Raw genomic sequence first — 25,839 nt, 5'->3', positions numbered from 1 at the left:
ACAAGCCTTTTGCAGCTGAAATTAGAAATTAATTTTGGGTCAGCAAATGCTTCTAGCATTTGAGTTGAATTATCTTTTGAAATAGGATCATACTAATGATAATTCACCAACATATTTCATAACTGCTTATTCCTCCCCCTTATGTTAGATAAACTAACATATATCACATATTCTTTGAGGGAATCCATCTTCGCACATCATGGTAGATTAATTAATCATATACCATACATAAAAACTGTTAGATAGAAATATCTAGTTCCTAATCCTGAACCAATTGTGAGGGGAGAATTTACCATAATTTGTTGGCCTGAAGCATACAAGTGATGTTGTATACCATATATCATATCTCTGACCAAAGACATAAAGTTTTGTTCTCATAAACAATGGTTTAGCTATTTATCGGAGGCATTCAACGCCAAACCATCTTGAATATAAACCAAAGATTAACCAGATGAATTATCTTGATTACATACTCTAAAAATTGTGCTCCCAACTCAATTATTTTGAGCAAGTAACTTTAAATATGTCAAACTGCAGGTTGACAATAAACACACATGTGACTGTCTTATCGATGCATCTATTTGAGACATCACATAATAGGTGGACGGGCCCATATTCACCTTTTATATATATTTTTTTTCAGAGTTAGGAAATTCAATCCCAATATTAGCCGGTATAATCCACTTATCATGAGAACAAGCAACAAAAATAAATTCTTGAAGAATCTTCTAGTTCTTCAATATATGTCAAATACTCAAGTTACACATCATATTTGAATAAGATGGCCAAACCGCTCATGGCGAATAATAAAATTATCTATACTAGTAAACTTCAGGTTTACCATGTCATGTGCTATTTGTTTTAGTAAACTTCTGGTTTACTATGACATGAATTATTTTTCTAGTTTATTATGGAATGCAATTCGTCATGCTTATATTTGTAGTACAAATCGAGTAACCTTTCATATTCATATTTCTTTTCCACTATGATATTTTGAAGATATTTAGTCCTCCAATCATTTAAATCTTCAATATGATAGTCATTTACTTTAGTAAACTTCGGGTTTACTAGAACTTGTGTTTCGATCATCACACCTTCAAATATTACAGTCTAGAATGAATGACATGATAGTATATAAGCTCTTTAGGAGCCTTTAATTTATTCTCTATAATCACATATTGTTCGGACACCACTGGCGTCATGATACTTGTAGACAAATGATTAGGCTCTTCTGGACCTTGATCATTAATTTTGTACTACCAAATATTACTTAGATACTGCTGGTATCGTAAAAGAGTTTTAGTTAGACACTGCTGGTGTCATGAAATAAACAGTAATTAAATGGACGTCTAAAGACAATACAATTTATAAATGATTAAACATTATGTTCTAAACTTCAGTATTTCAAACATCTCCTTCAGGGAGATTTTCTATTAACGTCTGAATATTTTGTATCTTAGCGGTGACCATAGAAATATTACATCCCTGATCAAGAAAAATACATGAATTTGTTATTTCCTTCAGGGAAATCAATAACAACTAATCATCCTATCAATGTGGTTATAATAGAAAATATTCTATAAAATCTTTTTCATTTGCCTTGGAATGATATACAATAAAAGTATCCAAGATAATTTGACGTACGACAGGTACGTGCAGCAATGAACTTCATACTACAAAATAACATCTATATCTTTTGCTATTTTATCTCTTCAGGAGGTATGTTGTGGTATTTCTTCATTCACTTCGGGGAATGAAACTTGACTCATTTAGATGAACTTTATACATAATTTTCAATAGCTCATTATTTCTCTGAGTCCGCTTTAATATATATTTCCCAAACTTTTTCTACTTGTCAAAAGTTATACCAATACTTCTAGACCACCAAAATACATATAGAACAATTCCTTAGTAGTAAGTTACGTAATACCAAGACATCTTAGTAATTTCCGAATGCTGACAACTTTAAAATCTCTAGTTAGCTAATTATATCCGCATCAGATTGCTAACAACTTACTTTCCCTAAACATGCATATAATACCAAATTAATGATCAACGGGAATAAGTTCTCATAATATGACCAAACTAGCAAAGGGAAGGGACAAAAATATATTCCTGCTTAATATAGTGAAAGAAGGAAATTTATGAGTTCCACTGCAAATAAAAATAAGGCTAATCAGATGCCTTTTCCTTTTAACAAATATAGACATTATATCAATTTCAAAAAATTACACATAAAACCCTTAGCCAGTTCCAAATATTGTATAAATTTGACGTTTGAAACCAAAGGATTGTGAGAATTGCAATTGATATCAAGAAACGTTTGGACACTTTCAACCATGATATATTTCAATGCCATGTACTTTGTCCTACGACTTCCATAGTTTGATATTAGGTCCAATACGTCTAAATTCAACCAAGATTAGTACTTGACAATTCATTTCCACAGTAAAAACATGTACAAAAATAGGATAATATTTATCCGCTTTATTTTATGAGTCTTACTACTTTGGGAGTAAGTTTCGATTTAATGTTTCGGGGAGCAAATTTCGATTTACTACTACTTCGGGAGCGATTTACGAGTTTGCTACTTCGGGAGCAATTTCGAGTTTACTACTTCGGGAGTAAATCGTAGAATTTTTTTTTTCCAATTATTCTACCTCTTCTGGAGGTGAGGCTTGATATATTCACAACCAAGAGCATGTCCGAATTTATAATCTTTATTAAATATCATCACATTCACTTCAGGGAATGGATCTGTATTTGTAACATTTGTCAAATATTCTCATTCTTCGAGAATGGTACATAATCATCTGAACGTGATTTAACCATGTCAAATTATGATGTTTAATAGCCACTTTTAAAATATTGCTACTTCGAGGAGCGAGATCGAGATATACATATAATATAAAAAATATGTCTATGATTATAATCATAGCAAACCTATGAAAATATTGCCGATTCCGATGGTTGCAAGCTCAACAAAATATTAAATGGATAACAAAAATTATCATACGAAGTGACAAACCCTACTGATACTCCAAATATAAAAGTCGTTCTAAACATATTCAAGACATTGATTGATTGTATTATAAAAAAGAAAACTAAACAGTTCTTTCTAAATCTCAATATATAGGAACTAATATTGAGATACTTCTAAATCTCAAATGCAAGAATGAGATCCATAAATATGATATACTTTTAAAGTACTAGTATAAACATAAAGCCATATTCAAATTGATAATGAAATATTCCTTGGGCATACACAGTAATGAAAGAAAATTGACTATATGATAAAATTATACTATGCACATATTCTTGGAAGGAACTTTTACTGGTTATTCCTTCGTAACTCATTCATCTAACTTCATTAATTTAGAAGAATAAATTTTTGACTGCTTTCTTTCGTGCTCTCAACTTTGTTCCAATTAGTAACTAATCCTTAGTCTAATAGAGATGGATGGACACCGTGAGGCACTTACAATTTTAAGTAAAACAAAGTTTAAGAAATGAAAACAAACACCTTAGTTTTAACATAGCAGTAACTAAATCATTTTCTTAACTAGCATACCATTGGATCATTATGGTTGTAATCGTAGTTAAAACATACCTGAGGATTGCATTAAAAATTGCAACATCACGTTTTATTCTTGGTTGTATATACAAAGACCATGCCTCGAAATTTGCTGTACCACGTCAATTTGTGGTTGCCTTTGAAGGATGAAGATAATCATAACTTGCAAGAGGGTAGAAATTTGGCTAGAGTTTCGTGCTGATAACGTGTTATAAAACTATATAAGTGGAAATAAACAAGAGAAGCAAACTAATAACTTTGTAGAAAGGAGGGAGAGATTGTATTTCACTTCTTGTTGATGTCTATATTTAAATTGAGAATTTAACCATCTATTTATAGAGATGGTAAATCTCTTGATGAAGTCATCAATGACAACACCAAGAGTTAAAATCAAACTTGTATTGCTTCATTTTCTTCATTTCCTACATGCCACTAAATGTACATGTACCTGTTCTTATTTAGGACATGAGGAAAAACCTAGGCTATATGGACATTCATATATATATTTTACAACAAAAAATGAGAAATGAAGAGAAAAAATGGAAAAATTTGAGAAAATAGATAAATATCATGCTGGCCAAAGAGAGCTGCCACATCACCTCCTCCATTCCTAGCTTTAATATATAGATTCATTTTCCTTTACAATTTTTCATTGCTTTTCTTTGTACAATAATAAATCAAAGAAATGGTTAAAAAAAAAAAAGAAGATAAACATGTTTTTTGATCAAAAAGAGGGCACAATCACCTAACTTATGCATGCTCGCATTGAAATATATCAGAATATTACTATTAAATTAAAAAGGCAAAATCTTTATATGCACACATTACACTTAGAGAATAGAAAATCCACCTTGCTACTTGCTTATCAAAAAATCCATCTTCTCAGCAAAAAAAATCTCAATTTTCATATCATGTCATAGTCTCAAAGTCCTCTTTCAATAATTTTGAACTTCTGAAATTTAAAATAATATAAAATCAAGAATTGAAACCAGTCATTTAAATTGTCCTGGAAAAAAAGAAAAAGAAATTATAGGATAGAATTATAATCATACCTTAATGTAGATCCTTCCAGAATTCAGCTCCATATATTTTGACGTAGAAATGGTCCTAACCATTATATGAAAAATAATGTCATTGCAAGAGAAGCCACTCAATAGTTTTGGTGAAGTTTATTTCAACTTTGTAATTCCTCTTGCATGTGTACATATATTTCCCTAAGAGAAGTTTCATATCTCCAAACCATAACTCCTCAGACGTGGGGACGTGGTAAGAGTATAGTTTTTGTGCTTTTACTAATGATTTTAATACACATTAATCACATTAACATAATTAAGAGAGTTAATGAAAACTTTTAATCTTTTTTAACATATCACATAAATGAGAAATAAATACAAAAAATATCAAAAAAGGAGGAAAAAGATAAATATGAATGGTGGTCAAAGAGATGTGCCACATCACCCTGTTTTTGTCTAGCTTTATATTATATATAGATATGAGAGAATAGAATGGGGGAAAAAGAATTTCAACCATCCTCACTGACGTAAATAGTATATTTTGTTCTACAGCCATGGATGTAAGAATTCGCCGGAAAATAGTGAGGAACTGTTTTTCTTACCTCAAAAGCCACGTGGTGCCTTTTTATTTATTATTTTTGCCACATCAGCGCATCTGAAGTTCACGCCTGATAGCTTTTGTGCTGGTTAGTGACAAGGGGTTTAGAGCCCGTTTGGATTGGCTTATAAGTTCTTTATATAAGTTTTGATTTTTTTGATTATTTGAATACGTAATTTAAAGTCATTTTGTATTTAAAATAAGCTCAAAAAAATAATTGAAATTTTGCCATTTGAATTAAATTTATCTAAAAGCGAAACATAAAAATTTAAAACAGCTTATAAGCCAAAAAAAATAAGTTAGATTACCCCAACTTATTTTTTTTAGCTTATAAGCTGTTTGCAGCTTATAGGCATAATCCCATCCAAACAGACTCTTAATCGATACACATCAATTTAGATTAGAGTGTCTAATAGAAACAAGCTCTAGTTAGAATGTCAAAGTGAAAATTAATGACAGGTTCAAAGGGCCATCTATGTATTTGGCCAAAAATAAAATAAAGAAAGGAACTGCCATTCTAAGCCATCCATGTGCCATAGAACGTTCCACGGATCTTAAAGCAGCAAAATATTATATTTTATAAAATATGCATGTAGTTTCATATATAAGTACTATATAAAATTCTCAATGATAGAAAAAAAAATATAGCAAGAGATCCACCTTTGTAGCCATTACTTCAAGTTTCCTCATACACAATCTCGTTGCCAGATTTTCTTTTTTTCCTTTTGGTCTGATTTTTATTAATTTTTATATTTTTTACTTGTCAGTGTCAACTTAATTAATCTTCTGATTGTAAGATAAATTAATGAGAAATATGGCAAATAGGAACAAAAAAAGATTGTGTAATCTAAATTATTAACGAAATGGCTTCTTCTTATTTCGCAAAACTACTCTTTCTCTAAACTAATCTCTTACTAATTCTACTATATCAACACATTTTAATTTGTTTAATATATTGTGTTAAGTGGAACCTAAACATTGCTAAAATTTCAAATTTGGTCATCATAAGTACATAATGATTTCGGTCATCATTGATTGCTAAAAGCCTGGACGTTAAAAGTTAATGACTGAATTGAAATCCGGTCATTAAGGATCCTTTAGGTACAACATAAATTCCAATTGTTATATATATATACATATATATTTTTTTTTTTAGCGACATCATTTTTCCTTTGCTAATTTGACATACGATCATTAAAAATCTATAATGGAAAGAATTAATTTGATCATTATAAGCGGGGGCGGAGCTAGGTAGGCTCCAGGGCAACAAATTACACTATATATACAAGATAAAATTATTTTTTTATATATATATAGTAGATGTTGAACCCTCTTGGCTTCGTCTTGTATTTACTTCATATTTTTGAACCCCTTAGGTGAAAATTCTGGCTCCGCCACTGGTTATAAGTGCTATTAGCGAGAAATTCATTATCTGATGATTCCGTGCCATCAAAGAAGATGTTATCAAAGTGCACAAATTTTGCACATTGTGATTGTATCCTATATGGATATTGTTGGAGGCAATAGTTAAGAGGTTACTCAAGGCAATTAGAACTAAACCCCTAAAATTGAAAATGCACATGTGTTACACATCTAATCTTATACTGGAGATTAGTGGAGAAAATATAATTAGTTAAAGAGTTGATCAAAATAATTAGATCTAAACCCTTAAAACTGAAAGCCCACAAGTGTTGCACATCTTACGAGATTATTGAAAATAATATTATTGGTGCGCAAATCCCCCTTAAATGGTATGGTAAATTGGACATGCTATTTGGACAAGGCACATATCTACGGTTTTTTTTTTTTTTGGTAACTAACTGTATTTCATTAATCACCAAATCGATCATTACAAATTCATATCTTAGAAAACACTGCTAGATATCTAATGTGCAAAATCACCAAAAAAAAAAAAAAAAAAAAAAAAAAAAAAAACTAGTATATTAAGCTTTGCATGATCTAACTAGTTCTAGGAGCTGCTCTAGCATTACAGATGTAGGCTATTTCCTTTGCTAAACTATTCCAATCTCGACTTTGTCTGTGGAAATCCTATGATTTCTGTCTCTCTCCATAAGGTGCATGTGGACTGCTTCTGTGTACATGAGCTTGAAAATCTGAACTATAGATCTTTTGCCTTTGGAGTGTTTAACAGCCCATTAAAGATAATATGTCTTAGGTGCTAGAGCTATTAGGAACTTGTTTTAACCGAAGGAGTAACCTAGCCCATATTGATCTGTTAAGGGACAATCAACTACCAAATGATCTCTTGACTCATTAGCAATGTGACATACGAAGCACTTTTTATCTACTTGGATTTCCCTTTTTGCTAACCTATCAGTAGTTGCTAGCTTGTTCTGCATTATTACCCACACAGTAAACCTTGCTTTAGGTCTAGCATCATTGTGGAACATTAGACATTTTCATATCAGCCCTTCAGTGCGCCATTTACCTGAGTGTGATACATGAATTCTCTAGCTTAATAATCTTCCTCACTATCCAACAGGCTTGATTAGGGATGATGATATCTTGCAATTAAGCATCCTTTATGTAATAAGCATGGATCCATTTGATCCAAAGCTTATCTTTCTTCTGTTCTACTTCCCAGTAGTTTCTTGTGATGGCAGCTTTATTCCATAAGGATAGATTTATCAAGTTCAGGCCCCATATTGTCTCCGGTGAACACACTCTACTTGTCACGACCCAAACCGATGAGTCGTGATGAGTGCCTGATCTTTAGTGACCAAACACCCATATGCTCGCATCTAAATAACACTACATAACAAGGGCCCATAAATAACTCAATCTGAACTATACCGACTCAAGAAAGGAGGACATCATGAACTCTGTACAATCTATGTGTGTATATAGGCTGAAAGAACAGTGCAAGCCAACTAGGCCGCTACATATGTTGTACACAAAAGAATAGAAGCCGACAAGGCTACATCATCTGTCAAATACATACAACTATCTACAAATCTCTACTGGAGTATGAAGCTGTAGAAAGGACGGACAGGGCCCCGTCATACCCATATGCATATAGATCTTAAAAGAATGGCATACCGAAATAGACTGCAGCTCCGAATCAAGTGGAGCGCACTGACCACCGCTGGATAGAGGTCTGCTAAGCCGGACCTCACCGTACGTCTACGATCTACCCGAACTGCGGGCATTAATGCAGCCCCCTCGAGCAATAGGGGAGTCAGTACGGATAATGTATTGAGTATGTAAGGCATAAGAATAACATATACATAAGAGCCATGAAAGGAATCTGAAACTCAAAGATCATACTGACTAATTGAATACATCTGCATGACTATATATGTGTAAGCATCTGAATAACTCTGTCTAATTGAAAGTGCCTCGGAGGGCGTATGATATGCATGCTTTCTATGAAAATCATGTATATACATGTAGGTCATAGTGCTGAGGAACGTTCAGCCCGATCCATATCTCATATCCCATCGGCCTCTCTGCGGCCATCATCATCATCATATACATTGTTGCCGAACGTGCGGCCCAATCCACATATCATCATTACGGTGCACCAGCTTACAGGTGGTAATGCGTATATAACGCCTATCCCTTTCCCCATACCCTATATACATATAATATATGCGTAAATAACGTCTTCTGTTCACGGGTCTATATGCATATGAATATATAAATGCAATGCACGAATAAACTGAATACATAGAACTCTCGGAGTGACATAAGATCGTACTACCTCCGATGAACATATTTTGGGCTAACATCATCAATATAAGAAATCTCGGGACCCATGAATAGAAGGAACAATCATAAATGGGGTATAGGAACATCAAAGACTGAAGCACTCCTGGTGTTTCTAGGAGTAGAGTAATATGAAAACTTGTTTACTCGCTTGTTCGTTCATATCATAAGATCATGCCAAAATGAAAGAAAGGATAGCCTTTACGTCTCCTTACTCACTTAACGTTCTCCGTCCATGTTCGAAAAATCTACATCCATAAGGAATCATACTAATGTTAAGTCTTCAAAAACACTCTTTAGTTCAAGTTAGCATAATTAACGAGTTAACCAAATTTGGGCAGCACTTCCCCTATTTTGTCAACTTCCATAATATCATAAAACAGCTCCCAAACAACAATAACAACATCCATACTATCGTAATCAAGAGATTATATTCAATTCAACCTCAAATTTATCCAAAATCCCCTTTTCAAGTTCACCTCATAGTCATCTTTTTCACTACAATATTCATAGCTTCTCCACTTTAATTATTTTCATTCTATGGGTTGCTAAACCTTTACATCAACTCAATCACACAAATAAGATGGAGAGCATACCATATAATCAAGGAACTTCATCTCACTCAACTCCCTCCAAGATCAAGTTCACCACAACTTTGAAGAGAAGCAAGAACAATCACCTTTCTTGGATTACCTTTGAGTTTTGATGTTGATTCTTTCTTTATATGATATGTAAAAGTGTGGAGTGTTAGGGGACCTTCAAGAGCTCTCAAGAAGTCTCTAGAAATGTAAGGGAAATAAGTGTAGGAAGTTGGAAATGAAGTTGGGGTCGTTTAGGATTTAAAAAGGTGGCAAAAATCGCTCCCCAACTCACTTGGCGGAGAGTATGCGACCTAGCACACTAAGTGTGCAGCCGCACACTCTCTCCACCACTTAGGGGTGGTGTTGGCCAGTGAGTACACCCAAAATGGGGAGTTGGCGGTCAGTATGCCGCTCAGCACACTCAATGTGCGACCGCACACTACCTTAATTTCCTCGATTTCGCGAAATAGCGTTCTTTTCGATTCGTTCGACCTCTAATCCTTATGGAACCTTCTTGGAACTCATATAAAACTTCATTAACTATCTAAGGGGCCGTATATCTCTCCCTCAAAGTGATTCTAAGCAATATGTAGTTCCAATGATATGAAATCTTTCCAAATATGACTGCACCTCAACTTTCTCCGATGAACTTACTTCCATTGCTTCGTATAACTCCGAAACCTTAAGGTATACACTTAGCATTATCAAATACCCTTCTTAACCTTACAAGGGATTCATGTCCACTTTAGGTTTACATTAGCATATTCATAATGCGAGCGACACAAAATTTCTAAGATGTAACACTACTCCAAGCAACAAGAGCCCTTTTGGAGATGTTATTATTGGTTCCTATCCACACATAAGTTCTACAATAGGCTTCAATAGTTTCAATCACTTAGACATGCATCAGACCAGTAAGCTTGCATACCAAAAATGACTGACTGGATTAGTTGAGCTCTTCTTCATATGATAGATTCTTAGCTGTCCACGAAGATATTCTCTTGATGATCTTCTGTATTAATGGTTGCGACTAGAGAATACTCAATTTTTTTGTAGTCAAGGGAATACCAAGGTATTTGAAGAGCATTTCCTCCAAAGAGAATTCCAAAGTATCCAGAATGTTTTGTCGTACTGAAGGAGCAACTCCACCAAAGAAAACAAAACTTTTTCCAGCATTTGCTTGTAAAACCAGAAGCTTGAGAGAAACTAAGAAAAGCTTGGTGCATACATTGAATGATTTTCTCCCAGGTGCAACATTACTGCATCAACCATAAGTTGTTGCTCAATACAATATAGTTGATCTAACCATTATTCTGTAGAACTTGCCTTTACATTTTGGTTCTTATCACACAAGACTCCTAATGCAGGCCTTTGTTTCATTTACCCTGCACCAATATGATGTGTGATATCATTGTCAATCTCCCTATTTTCTTAGATAATCGACCCAAGATACTTGAAAACTTCATCCCTTTTGGATGGTCTGGTTATCAAGCCTCATTTCCACGCCAGGCTCATGTGTTACATCACTAAACTTACACTCCAAGTATTTTGTCTTGGTCCTGCTCAATCTAAACCCTTTAGACTCCAGTGGTGGTCTCTAAACCTTCAGCTTAGTGTTAACTCCAACGCGAGTCTCGTCAATCAGAACTATGTCATCCGCAAATAACATACACAATGACACCTCACCTTGGATCTGCCACGTCAATTTATCCAACATCGAGGCAAATAGAAATGTGCTAAGGATTGATCCCTGGTGCAAGCCCATCACAACTAGACAGTGCTCCGAGTCTCTCCAATTGTCCTTACCCTGGTTTTGACACCATCATACATGTCCTTGATCGCCCTAGTGTACACCACAGGTACAACTCTAGCCTTCAAGCATCTCCATAGAACCTACCTTGGGACTTTGTCCTCTAATTCTACATACAAGCGTTCAAAAGTGTCGTTTTGCCACTGTAACCGCCAACTTTACCTCTTTCGCCGTCTTATGTCTTTCCCTATTTGTCCGCTTTTCCTCCTCGTCCGTACTTTCCACCAACTTCGCATATGCTGAAAAAATAACCGTGTTTTCATAATTCAGAGCAAAGATTCCAAAGGGTCCGTAGGATGCTTATTTGATACTAGTAAGACTTGCCTTTACAACAAGTTCTGGCGATTCATAATTTTTACCACAAATCCTAATGAATTGCTAGGAGTTTTTAAACCACAAGACTTACCTTAACCGTAAGTTATGGTGATCGACGGGAGGCCAAATCCTAACGGATTCAGACCGAGCTAGACACATGTGGATTCTGCCCCCTTTTGTGTCTAGTTTAGATCTGCTACTGATAACAAGAACCAAAATACTACTCCCTCCGGATCAAAAAAAGTGTCCACTTAGCCTTTTTTTCTTGGGTCAAAAAAAGTATCCACTTATCAAAATTAATCTTGTTTTTTCAGATTTGCCCCTATTATGTTATATGATCAAATCCCAATGCCTATTAGCCAAATTAACTATTTTTATCTAGAAGTTAGCATTTTTAACATGGGGTGTACAAATGGCTAACTGGACTCTTTTTTTGATCCAGAGGGAGTAAGGATTTTAGTTATGCCAATATTGCATAGAAAGTCACACTTCTTGAAATGTATCATAGATAGGAGTGCGACTTTCTATGCAAATGAAATTAAATTGAGATTGTTAGGCTACTGAACCACACGCTTTAATTATTTGTACTAGAGAACTCTACCTTCTCCGGTATAGGTAAATAGGATCCAATCCCCTTCAAATGGTATGGTAAGTAGGACATCCTATTTAAAAAAAGGGGCATATATGATATTAAATTTTTAGTTCATGTCAAAATGGAAAGTTTTGCTTGAAAATGGTGCCAATTAGTGGCAGAATCAGGAATTTTTTCCACGGAGATTCAAAAATTTGAAAAGTAAATTCATGAAGACGCTACAGAATTCAACATCTATTACTATATACAAAAAATAACTTTAAACTTGTATATACAATATAACTTTTGTCATGGTCGTGAATTTTGCATTTAATAGCAATATTACTCCATTAGCCCTTAGTCGTGGCCCTTTTCTTTTGGGTCCAAAATTAGTGCAGATCATCTTCACCCCCTATAAGTGAAACTGAGATAGGTTGAGTCCAAACTAGGATCAAGAATTCAAGACTGTTTAAGAAGTAACCATTGTCGGTGGATATTCAATAAGTGTATAATCAAACAACAACATACCTAAGTGTAATCCCACAAGTGGAGTATGGGAGGGTAGAGTGTATGCAGACATTACCCCGACCTCGTGAGGTAGAGAGGCTATTTCCGGAAGACCCTCGACTCAAGTGCAGCAAATCAAAAAGAAAATATGACAGTGAAGAATACGTAAAGCATTACATATTCAATGTATAATCAATATACATATTTGTGCTTCCTTTCTCTTATAAAGAGAAGGTTATCAAGCTGCAAATGCAGAAATTTCATCAAACTTTCAAATGATATATAGTGGGAACATCCAGCACAAACTCCAAATGCCAAATTTTAGGGAATGTTCAACATTCAACTCATGTTTACGCACTATAAACAATTTTACAGGTAGTCGAAAAAGAACATTCTCTTTCACTGGCTATCATTTCCTTGTTCTGATCCGACAACATATCTTCGGCATGAAAAATATAGTACATCATCCCTAGTTTGGGATTGAGGCTTAATTGCTGTTGTCGTCCTCACATATCATATTTGGAGATGATGAGCTAAAAACCTGAAAAACATAATAAATCTCATCATAAAAAAGCAATAATCTCGAAGGGAAGCCTCAGAGCAACGGTAAAGTTGTCTCCATGTGACTTATAGGTCACGGGTTCAAGTCAACGAATCAGTCACTAATGTCTGTGTCATGGTACACCCAGTGGCGGAGATTAAAAAATCTAAAAACGCCTAAAGCTAAAAAGATTAGAAACTGTGGTTAGCAGGAATTGGACCTGTGTCCTATAAGAGAATTTGAACCCCCTTTACCGTGGAGCCGAGCTTTTGGCTTGAGTATAGCGGATTCAACATTTAATATATATACATAAAACAGAACTTTTAACCCTATATACACAGAGTAGTTTTACAACAAAGAGGGTTCTTTCGGACCCCCTTCATTCTATCTATCCGCTCATGGGTACACCCCCTTCGGGTGTGACCCTTCCACGCATCCTACGTGAACGCAGGATGCTTCGTGCACTGGGCTATCCTTTTTACAAAAAAGAGATAATCTCACGTACAAGGAGCAAGTTAAGATGTAGAGAGTCAGCAAATAAGGCCATCTTTTGAGAAATAATTCATCCAAGTTTCACAAATACCAGTAAACATACTTAGATCTTTTCATCTTCTATATGATCAACAATAGCAAGGACAACGAGAAGATCTGCTAGTATCATCCAGGGGCGGATCCAGGGTACCGAGTGGGCGTTTCCGGGAACCCAATAACTTTTGCGCAGACCTTGTATTTATATTAACAAATCTGTTGGGAACCTCTTAACGAAGCAGTATGTTGGTCCAGCGGCAGCAATGGAAACCACTTAAGCTTAGCTGGCCTTATAGATTGGGGGTTCAATTCCCCTTCACATATAAAGAAGTTTTCTTTTTATTGAGATTATTGGGAATCAATAAACTTCAAATCAACCACTTAAGCTTAGCTGGCCTTATAGATGGGGGTTCAATCCCCCTTCACATATAAAGAAGTTTTCTTTTAATTGAGATTATTGGGAATCAATGAACCTCAAATCATGGATGTATTAGCCAATATATGCTCTACCGAACACAGACGTTAACAAAAAAACACAATCACATCCATGATTTCAAGTCAATGAGTTATGATCTTTATATATATGCAAATCTTTTTCCACATATATATAGTCTACTCTATTCTAGATCCGGCATTATTGACAAGAACCAAGATACTGCAAGTCTTACTTATGCCAATAAGTCATGCCAATATCTTTCCTAATACCAAAAGACACTTATAGCATCATTCAGGAAACATATCATAAAATGTGACGTCCTAATTAACCGTTAACTAATTTAATAGAGTTAGGCTACTGAACTACATGACTTACTTGTACTAGCAAACTATATCTTCTGATATACGCATACCTTTAATTTAAAAATATTCTTTGCATGGAGATTTTGCTTTTGGTAAATTACTTGTATTATTACCAAAAATGAATCAGTTAAGAACAGAGGGGGGAACATGCTACTGGACACAATCCCAGTAGTCAGTTCCCGACTTCAAAAGACATGAAAAACAATAATCCTACTACAGTGGACTACAGAGGATAAGAATTTAAACTCTCCAGCCACTTTGCGTGGAGCTTTAAAAACATGAAAAATACTAAAAAGATAAGGCAAATCATCAAAGGGCGCATATTTAAACACAAAATAAGAATAAAAAGACTATAGAGGAAAGAAACTGCCTTTTACTGAATAAATTGCTTACTTTCAAAGATGAAACGATGAGGACAAATGCCATGCAACTGATTAAATAATGACTTAATTCCGAGCTGAACTTGCAGAAAAAGTCGTAGAATTATTTCCGTTCAATCTGCTTCCGTTATGAGTAACCACATTATCATTATGTCTCTGATCAGTGTTTGAAGGATCCACTATGTTATTGTCTGTTCGATCTTCTCGCGTTTCGAGGTGTTCCATCATACGAGATACATTAGCAATTCCAGCATTAACCTCTCTCCTAACTTCGGAACCAATATCTGCCATAGAAGTGCTTCGAGAAAAGAATTTCTCCTTCCACCCTCGTGTACTCTTTGAGATCGATTCTCTGTACCTGGAAAGCAAAACCATATTCAACATGCTTCTAAAATGACACTCTAAACAATAACTAGACGTGCTTCAGTACAGAATAAGAATTATTAAACAATAACTAGATGTGCCTCTGTACAGAATAAGAATTATTAAAGCAAGTACAGTAATTCATACTTCATTGACATTGCCGATAATGACTGAAAGACTGATGGTCCTGCTGTATCCTGATTTTCTGCCAAAGATGGACTAGAAGAGCTTCTAAAATGAAAGAAAACCAAAAGATAATGACAAATTTGAGTTGAGAAACATGTGTATCATTTAACAATTCCAGCTCAGAAGCAAATTGTATAGTTTACACAAGAAAATGATAAATATAGCCGCTTATGTTTGAGGGTAGGTTCAAAATAGTCCCTTAAATATGCATTTAACAGTTTTGGTCCTTAAAGTTTGACAAAAGTTAATACTTGTAGTCTGCGTTTAATATTACCGAACTCTGCTTGCTAGTTTTGACGGGAACTATGGAAAAAAGAAAATTAGCAGGAACTCAGATTTAGAGGTACAATTTTTGTAGTTTCTACTATTTTTGATTTATTTGTTGAGTCTGGTGCAATCTTTTGAGGTGTAATTTCTGCTATTTTTATTTTTTTTTAATATCATTTTAGTGTCTAGTGCAGTTTTTTGTGTTACATATTTAGGTTTTGATAGGACTTTCTTGGAATTTAAGGTTAAATCTTTTTTCCCCCCACTATTTCCGTCAAATCTAACAAACGTAAATTGTGAAATATTTGATGGAGACTAGAAGTGTTAACTTTTGGCAAACTTAAAGGACCAAAATTTTTAAGTGCATACTTAAGGGACTATTTTGAACCTATCCTCAAACATAAAGGGATCATTTTTGTCATTTGTTGATGTTTAGCCAGGAGATTGAAAAGCATCAGTACCCATCGCCAACAGGTATTCCTTGTATGACTGTTTGGGGCCGAACATATCGAGACGATGATGCAGAAAGTTGATTACTTTGATCAGTGTCGCTGTGGACAGCAGTAATAGGAAGAGAAGGATCAGCTATAGCTCGGCCAGAATCTGATTCAGCAGCAGGAGATGGATCAGGATGAGTTGAAAACACTAAAAATTGTGGACGGCCATGGGAAGATGACCGATATCTTGAGCCCTCTCGTTGACCAATATGGTGTCCCCTTCCCATTGCTGCAGCAGCAGCCAAATGCTGAAGAATGCGCTCTTCGAGTTCAGACTCGCTCATCCCGGTGGTCAACTAGAGGGCAATCAAAAGAAAATGAGATGATGCAACATTATAGAGAAAATGACAGAAATGGAGGGGGAAAAAAGATTTAAATATAAGCACCAAGAAAGTCCCATCAAATCCTAAAATACGCAACACAAAAAGCTTCCCTAGACACTATACAAAAAATATAAAAATAGCAGAAATTACACCAGACTCTAGAAATAAATTAAAAATAGCAGAGACTACAAAATTGTACCTCTAAATATGAGCTCCCAGCTTAGTACCAGTCAAATCTAACAGAGTGCGTAAATATTTGACGGAGACTAAAAGTGTTAACTTGGAAAATTATAGGACCAAAACTGTTAAACGCCTACTTAAGGGACTATTTGAACCTACCAATTATCATCAAATATAAGGGACCATTTTTGTCATTTTCTCCAACATTATAGCTTGTGGATATCAAACTCAGATGGACAATAAATATGCTGAAATTCAAATTTACCAGAGTAGGACGACGGAATACTGTAGCATTTCTTGCCGGATTAAACCTAATATTCCTCTCTTGTTCCACAGCCTCAAGCAATTCTTGACTGCAATATCATCCAAATCAAGGAAGTCAATCAAAATTGAATATCAAGGTAACGCACAACATGAGAAAGAAGTGAAAATTATGAAATTGGAAAGGGAAAAGAAGCAAAATGAACCTTGTAGGATCTTTCAGACTTAGGGGCTGCCAACACATTGGACAATTAGAACTTCTCTGATGCCTGTTTTAAAAAATATATACAAATGATAATAAACTTGAATAATATGTATGTAAGTTTTGAACTTCAGAACTAAAATCGGTCCAAGAGTTTGACAAGCTTTCATCTAAGAAAAGTGATTTTAACTATCAAGAATATGGGTTACAGTGTTTAAAATTAAACACCCCCCCCCCCCCCCCCCAAAAAAAAAAAAAAAAAAAAAAAGGTGAACATCAAAAATAACATATCAAACATCTCCCAAGTAAGAGCCCGTTTGGATTGGCTTATAAGCTGTTTTCAGCTTTTTTGAGTATTTGGCTGGCCAGCTTAAAGTCATTTTGTGCTTAAAATAAGCTCAAAAAAATAATTGAGCCCATTTGACTTAGCTTATCTAAAGCAGCTTATAAGCTGAAAACAGCTTATAAGCTAAAAAAAAATATCCCAACTTATTTTTTTTAGCTTATAAGCTGTTTGCAGCTTATAGGCATAAGCCCATCCAAACAGGCTCTAATAGGGAAAACTTACAGAGAGAAACAACCTGAAATGAGATAGTTGCCATGCATATTCTAGCAATGCAAATACTTTATAACCTAGCAAGTAAAACTATGGACAACTAATAAGAAGACCAGTTTCTACAACACCATTATTTACGTCTCTCTTTATGCACAAAAATTACTAGTCCATTCATTCCCTCTCAGTCTATGGTTCATTTGTTTGTAATAAGAAAACTTTGAGATTAGAAATCATACTACTTTAGAAATGACGATAGCTGCGCTAAGTAACATGGTTACCCTTGTATAATGGTCTCTACTTCAATGTAATCACGAGTCATGATGCTAATTGCTACACATTTACTCACAAAAAAGGACAAAAGAAAAAGAAGACCTACACTCACTATGACTATGCACCTAAAGACAGACGGAGGAATATAAAAAATACTATATGGATCTATTTGATGCAGCCTTGTCTTTAAGTTACAAATCGAGCTTTGTTTGTTTCAGACGTTATGACTGTTCAGAGTTCCTATTGTGTGAATCGAACCCTATGTACTTTGTCAACAAGACATACAATATTTGGTGAATCAGTGATACTGCATTATGAATTGATCGAACTCTTTATATCTCTCTTATTATTCACACTCATTGTCCTATTTCTCTCTATCCTCCCTTTCTCCATCCCTTCTCCATTCTAGTGATACATCAATTTTGGCAACAGAAACGAGGTTTTGATTCATTAAGCGGCTACACTTTTAGAACTCGTTACTTATTATATAAACCCAGTCAACATCATTCAGCCGACATCTTTCATCATTTAACTGGAAGCGACAATAAGAAAGCTTGATCTCTCTTAGAGTTAGTGATAGCACTCCTTGTACTACCAGACACAACTATAAGTGGAATTCAATCCAATATAAGATGGTTGGTACAAGCAAAAATAGTTCCTTTGAAGGATCATCGCTTGATGCTGCATGTACTAACGGGGATGAATTCCGATCTGTAAATCTACGTCTTTTGGAATTATACCAACAATCTCACCCACCAGCGTCACATTTTCTCCAACTGAGGGAGAATGATGTAGCTTATCTTTATCTTTTAGTTAAGAACAAACTAGAGATAAAAAAAAATTATATAATTGTGGTGTCCGGGTCAGATTGTGCGCACCTCGACTACGAGGTACCTATTATCTCCACTAGCACAAATACTGGATAACTCTGTTCATGGAGGCTTGGATACATCGAAACCACCTAGTGTTTTTGCTTCTACTGGAATTTGGACCTCATACCTCATAGTTCTCAACCTACTTCATTGGCTCCTGGGCCACACCCTTAGTGCGATGTAGAGATCACATTTTATCTATTACTTAGAGATACTATTATCTTTTAGTTAGAGATAAGTTTTTGTTTATTCGTTTGAGATGATCCTAATCTTAGTTACAAGAAAACTTTAAATTGTTATTCAGGCTTCCTATTCTACAAAGTGGATAGTTATGATTTTGCTGAGAAGACTTGAGTAACACTTGATGAATACTTTATGAATTGAGCATTCTCCTATATCCTTTTCTCTCATTCTCCTATATCTCCCTATCCTCCTCCTTTTTTCCCTTCTGCTACTAAATGTGTCTTTTTACACTCGGACTGCAACTGGCCAACTCTTTTTTACTTCTCTGTGTTGCTATCCCAACTCACATTTACGATAGCCGCCCCCTTCCCACGAAAGGACAGTCACAAAAGCTATCAAGTTTAAGTTTCTTCTTCTATTCCTCACTGGATTTAAAATCTTCAACTGACTTTTTTTAGGCCAGACAACAACAAATAAGCTACTGAATACAAAATAAGAAGAGCCTATGTTGCTCGTACTCTTCAAAAATCCCCAGGGATGCTTGTCGGATCCTCCAAAAATACACTACTTTTGGAGGACCCGACTCGGGTGCTACAGCATTTTTGGGGAGTCCGAGCAACATAGAAGTCAAAAGCAGTATATTGAGATTCTCAAAATCAACTTCACGAAAAAAAAGATTCTCGAAACCAATAAAGATGGTAGAAGCAGGATTTTGTGCAACAGCGTACCATTCTAGGATGCACTGGAGGTGAAACTCGTGCTTGCAGCTTGTTAACTGTTGAACAACAAGAGACCAGATATCTTAGACAAATTAACGCCTCGGTAAAAAAGAGCCAGAAGGAGCACAACAATCATATACTTAATAAACAGTTTTATACTGTGCAAAAAGTATTAGTATTCACCGTGGAAGGATCGCTGTCGCTGAAAGCCTCCAGACAAATGCTGCAGGCGTCATCACAGGCCTCTTGAATTCCTCCTTCCACAAATGCTGCAGCTGATATGACATTATTTTCTGCTTTATTAAGCTCGTCGCCCATTCTTAGAACCTAACATATGCAATAACATCCCATGTATCATTTGATTTGGTAGGCATTTAGACATAAGAAATGTAATATTCGAAAAAAAGTTGAGAAATGAAATTTGAAAATTTGAATTGTGTTTGGACATGCATTTAACTTGAAAAGGGGTTGAACTTTTGTGAGAGGAAAAAAAAATCCACTTGAAAAACTGGTTAAAACCACTTTTTCAAACTTGAAACTCATCTTCAAAATATTTTTCAAAAACTCAGTCCAATGAATGACCAAATGTTGTTTTGAGGACGGGCAAACGGGAGATTAATATCGCATGATACTCCTATTAGTATCTCCCAAGAGCAAAGAACACTAGAATAAAGTAGAAATCGAGAAAACGAAAAAAAAAAATTAGAAAGTTCCTCCGCATAACGTGGAGAACTCCATTCATAACTGATGAATGCTTAATCGATGTATAACATAAATGGGACACTCGAGAATTCTGAAGAAAATTGAAGAGTCCTCATTAAAATCCTTATTAGTTCAACAAAATCACTATACTCAATATGTGCGGTTAGATGCATTGAAGTCCTTTAATTCACAGAACAGATGAAAAAAAAAAAATCAAACTTTAACACAAACATGAAGAAATTTCACAAATTTAATAAAAGCACCATGTGGGTATTCTCAACCTGTGCATACACATACACTAGAACTCATTCATTTGTCAGACAAAATTAAAAAAATGCCAACTCTAAAAGATATTAAGAAATTTCCCATGACATTCTCAACAAGAGAATTGTTCTCAGTAATATATATCTTCATTCCATAAACTTATCATCCTGGTATTCTCAATAAGCACATATACACGGGGGCGGAGGTACCATTTTAGCTAATGGCTTTGGCCCAAACTTCGTATTTATGTTAATTTTTTTATTTCATATAAGTAATCTATCCATAGCCCATTAAACAAGAAGGATTATGGTTCAAAACCAATAAACTAAAAATCCTAGCTCCGCCACATACATTACAAGTCCTTCATTTTATCAAACAAAGGGAAAAAAGGTGCAAACTTTAACACAAATATATAAACATATTAACATTCACCACAAGAAAATTCTTGATAATGTGCACCACAATTTTAAAAATTCCTTAAAATCATCATCTAGGTAACAAAGGGGGAAAATGCAAACTTTAACACAAATATATAAACAAATTCCACATATTCACATTAACCCCAAGAAAATTCTTGATAAAAATGCAAACTTTATCACAACAATAAAGAAATTTCACATATTTACATTCACCACAAGAAAAATCTTGAAAAAAAAAAAAAAAGGCAAACTTTAACACAACTTCAAAGAAATTTCACATATTTACATTCACCACAAGAAAAATCTTCAAAATTTACAAACTTTAACACAAGTACAAGGAAATTTCACATATTTACATTCACCACAAGAAAAAATCATGAAAAACAAAATGCAAACTTTAACACAACAAGGAAATTTCACATATTTACATCAACCACCAGAACAATCTTGGAAAAAAAAAAAAAAAGAAGCAAACTTTAACACAACTTCACAGAAATTTCACCTATTTACATTCTTCACAAGAAAATTCTTGATAATGTGCAATAAAAATTTAAAAATTCCATTAAAAGAACAACTACAATCATCATAAACTAGATCAATAAGGGTCAGAATATTCATATTATTGATTAGGAAATTTACCTCAAAAAAAAAAAAGATCAGACAAATGTTGTGGAAAATGTTTCAGAGGAAAAATATGCCATGAATTAGAAAGATTAAAGCTTTGATATTTTTTTCTCATAAAAAAATAGAAATAAGGGAGACAAAAGAAAGAGAATAATTAGAAAATGGTAATGGGGGTCACGTTATTTTGCCACCTAGTATTATTTTTGTCATTTACTCATTTTGTGCTTATTTAACAATAGAGAAATAAATCACCATCAAGATTGTACTAGGAAGAGAGTTAGGTTTCTCGATCCTTAATTACAAGTTTCGGGTTCGAACTTTTATGCTTATACGAAATGAATTTAAATTATTTTTGCTCAACCAAACACGTTATAGGAAATAAAAAAGAAAAAACAACAACAGCATACCCAGTATAGTCGCATAAGTGGGTCTGGAGAGGATAGAATGTATGCAGACTTTACCTCTACCTTGAGAGAGGTAGAAAGGCTGTTTCCGATAGACTCTCGGCTCAAGAAAGAAATAATTAGAAAAAAATGAAAATATAATATATAGAAGTGCCTTGAATTTGTCAATGTTTTCATATCAAATGCCTAAACTAACGTTACTATCAACTGAACACTTGAATTCAAGCTAAAGTGGTAAACTTTACTTGCACTCGATGTTTATAATAAATCATACTAATATATCATGATTAAATTATACGTTAATGTAAAAATATATATTAATTAACTATGACTTATAATAATTATGATAATATCATGTAATCATTGAGTCAACATGAACCCGGGCGGTAAGTATTAAACCAACTTTTTATTCTCTTCTATTTACTAAAAAAAAAAAAAAATGAAGATGTTTGATTTGCATATATTACAAAAGTAATTTAAGCTCTTAAGCCAAAACTATGTTGCAGAATAATTCAAAGTTTGTGATCCATAATATTGATGCACATAACTAATACTACATGCGGAAACCAAGAAATTTCTTATCAAAGTAAAACTTTAAAGAGACACACATATGAACTAAAGGTTGATGTATTTGTGAATGAATTGTGCGTATACCTTATGATGATTTATATGCCTTGTTCAGTCAACTAATTAGTAGTTTGTAAATCTTTTGTCCCTTTTTTTTAACTTATGGAGAGAAGTTCAGCTACATTATTAAGAAAACAACGTGATCATAAGTGAATCAAGATATTTGTAAACCCGAGATATCTGATTATTGTTGGGAGGATTTCATTCATCACACTACATTTCGTGGTGATACATTTTTTTTAGCTTTATTTTTCTTTTTAACCATTTAGTATCTGAATTTTTTTGGCTTGACTAACCCAAACACGCGCCATATAGATTCTGGAAAAGTGATTCCTCTCAAGAATTTCTTTATTCCTAGGGTTCAAATCCAAGACGTTTAGTTAAAGTCGAAGGAATCTCATCCACCTACCACATTATTTTATAGTAAACTTTTGGGGTTAGGAATGCGAAGTTGATAGGATATATGATCTCTAATCACGAACTTATGTTCTTTGAAGAATAATTTGGTGTGGCATATGATTGGTATAATTAAATTATAATAGTATGACATGACAAGTTATCCACACAATGATATGGCCTGTCCTCTTGAAATATAATATAGTACGTATACATGTTGCATTTGTTTAGATTTGAGGTTTAGCCTTTATTTTGTTAAGTAAGACATTATTATTGTATTATCCAATTGTTACAAGTCTTATATCACTGAAATATGGATTAATGTGTTGCTGAATGAATTGATGCATATGCTTCCACAAAAGTGAAAATCACTCAAAGGAGAAACCCAAGTCATTAATTGATCTACATGTCTATGTCTCCATGGCTTCACTGATTTTTGTTGCTTCAAAATGACCAAAGATTTAATATATCATTATTAACTTTTTGCAATCGATCCTATGAGAAGAATTAACGAAAAGAAAAATAAAAGTCATACAGGAAGAAGGAAGAAAAAGAAGAGCGTGAAAATAGAAGGAACAATTTGCCGTTGGGTCTTACATTCATAAAGTTACGGTATTAGTGATGGATGGAAGAATGAGGAGATTTTGTTTGATGCTAAAAATGTTGTTGATATGACCTAGAAACGAGTAGCTACTTTGTGGGAGGTAGAAGTGATGTGTGAACACATCTGGAAGCTATCAAGCTTATTTAATCATATCGATTTTATATATATACCTAGAGGTTGGAACAAAATAGCTCATAATTTAGCTGGTTTTGTTATTTCTTTGCTGAAGCAGATCTCTTGGGAGAAGTTTTTCCCAAGCTGGATTGAACATGCTAATAAAGTTACTTTTGAACTATGTAATATGTTGATGCAGTAATACAAATTGGTTAGTTTCAAGGAAAAAATATTCATATATAGAGAAAAAAATTAAGGGGAACAAAATTTAAATAATAACATAAATATGGGACATACAATGAAATATTCTCCCACTCCTACTTCCTTGCTTCTACCCACTCCTCACCCCTTGTCCTCATCTACCTTCTATTTTTCAAGAATCAATTTCACTAACTATTCATTTGGAATTTAATATGCTATACTTTTTGTCAAACTAAAATTTAATTATTAAGGTTGAAGCACGAATATTGGACCAAATCAATTATTCGTTGTTCGGAAATGTCAAATCTAAATCTAAATTATGCAGGTAGTTTGAACTTAGTTGATATAGGTACTTGGAATAGGGCAGTAATATGCAAATACTACTGGAATTTATGTCACACGAAGGATAAATTGTGGATTCAGTGGGTTCATATATACTAAATAAAGAGGAAAGCAATCTGGAGAGTACAAACTAAAAATGCAATGCATAGATAGTTAGAAAGATCATGAAGGTGCAAGAATAATTTGAGGAAGCTAGCTATTTACATGAAGACATTATGAATTTGGACTCCTCCGTCAAAATCTTGCTTGTCCTAAATGGATTTTTATACTGAGAATGGTGGCTCATGGAAAGCTATATACAAGAGACAGATTGGCAAAATGAGGAGTGACAAGGCTTGTGTACTGTGCAACTCATCTGATGAAACTCTAGAGCACCTATTCTTTCAATGCTCTTTGTCTACTTCGATATGGACAAGGTTGTTGAGCTGGCAGGGTATCTCAAGGAAAGGTTTAAAATGGTTCGGACCTTTCGATTCATAGATGTAGATCTCGGACTTATGAATGTGGATATTTCCGAAACTCACACAGAAAAAAGGAAGTGAGTTAGACAAAAAAAAGAAGTGACTTGGACAAAAAAAAAGGTGACTCGGACAAAAAGAAACAAAGTGGCTTAGACAAAAAGAGACGAAGTGACTTAGATAAAAAAAAAAATTGTCAATAACCTCAGACCAATCAATCGAATATTGAATAATACGTAATCGATCGAACACTACTTCCAGAAGAAATGGAGTGGGCTATTCAGCAGGCGAGAGGGAATGGTGTCAAAAACTCAGGTTTATCGAATGGTCTTAGCATGTTGCATTTATCACTTGCGGGCTAGAAAGGAACAATCGAATCTTCCAAAGAGTGGCCAAATCTGAGGATATAAATTGTGAACTCATTGTTCAGGATGTCCATTCCCGTAGTGCTAATTATCCAGGTTGGCTGGTGTGCTTAGTGATTTGAATTACTATCCATAGTTGAGAGTTGTCATGGTGAACATCTGTAATGGATAGTTGTTGTACATGGGCAGGAAATTGTTTCTCAAGTTGGGAGTATTGAGCTTGTTGGATTGGCTTATTTTAGCTGTTTTTAAGCCAAAATAGCTTTTAAGCATATTTGGAGTGTTTGGGTAAAATAAAAAAATAAATTTTTGTGCGGAATGCCCTTCAAATGCACTGGTCTTTAATTTTTGCCTCTCAAATTGGTGGTCTTTAATTTTTGGCCCTTTCACCTAATACCATGAGGTTTGAGATTCAAATCCCGGCTCAGTAAAAAAAAAAAAAAAAGACGACAAATTCGCAAGGCAGAATTTTGTAGTAAAGTTAGGCCTGTTCAG

General features: G+C 34.3%; 1 protein-coding gene across 2 annotated transcripts; it reads right to left on the bottom strand.

The window, feature by feature from the left end:
* Window positions 1-12,847: 12,847 nt before the first annotated feature.
* LOC132032791 (E3 ubiquitin-protein ligase RHF2A-like) lies at window positions 12,848-21,953 on the bottom strand. Of its 2 annotated transcripts, XM_059422511.1 has the most exons (9): window positions 21,849-21,953; window positions 20,008-20,151; window positions 19,834-19,880; window positions 17,229-17,291; window positions 17,027-17,114; window positions 16,223-16,554; window positions 15,456-15,539; window positions 14,959-15,303; window positions 12,848-13,239 (listed from the first exon to the last, which is right to left on the bottom strand). In XM_059422511.1, the coding sequence occupies exons 2-8, from the start codon at window positions 20,140-20,142 to the stop codon at window positions 15,012-15,014; spliced, it is 1,041 nt and encodes a 346-aa protein (XP_059278494.1). In that variant the 5' UTR covers window positions 20,143-20,151; window positions 21,849-21,953; the 3' UTR covers window positions 12,848-13,239; window positions 14,959-15,011. The 2 variants fall into 2 exon arrangements, with proteins under 2 accessions (XP_059278494.1, XP_059278495.1); XM_059422512.1 differs by lacking the exon at window positions 21,849-21,953 and having other exon boundaries at window positions 15,456-15,536; window positions 20,008-21,434.
* Window positions 21,954-25,839: the final 3,886 nt, after the last annotated feature.

The sequence above is a fragment of the Lycium ferocissimum genome, chromosome 10, assembly GCF_029784015.1.
Source record: "Lycium ferocissimum isolate CSIRO_LF1 chromosome 10, AGI_CSIRO_Lferr_CH_V1, whole genome shotgun sequence".
NCBI classification, from domain to species: Eukaryota; Viridiplantae; Streptophyta; class Magnoliopsida; order Solanales; family Solanaceae; genus Lycium; species Lycium ferocissimum.
The sequence above is the reverse complement of the archived record's forward strand: the minus strand, read 5'-3'. Positions and strand labels throughout refer to the sequence as shown.

Coding starts and splice junctions, on each gene's coding strand:
- LOC132032791 (XM_059422511.1), bottom strand. CDS start 20,142: ATGGGCGACGAGCTTAATAAAGCAGAAAATAATGTCATATCAGCTGCA. Junction 16,555..17,026: donor TATTCCGTCGTCCTACTCTG/GTAAATTTGAAT, acceptor ATTGCCCTCTAG/TTGACCACCGGGATGAGCGA. Junction 15,540..16,222: donor GGAATACCTGTTGGCGATGG/GTACTGATGCTT, acceptor CTTTCATTTTAG/AAGCTCTTCTAGTCCATCTT.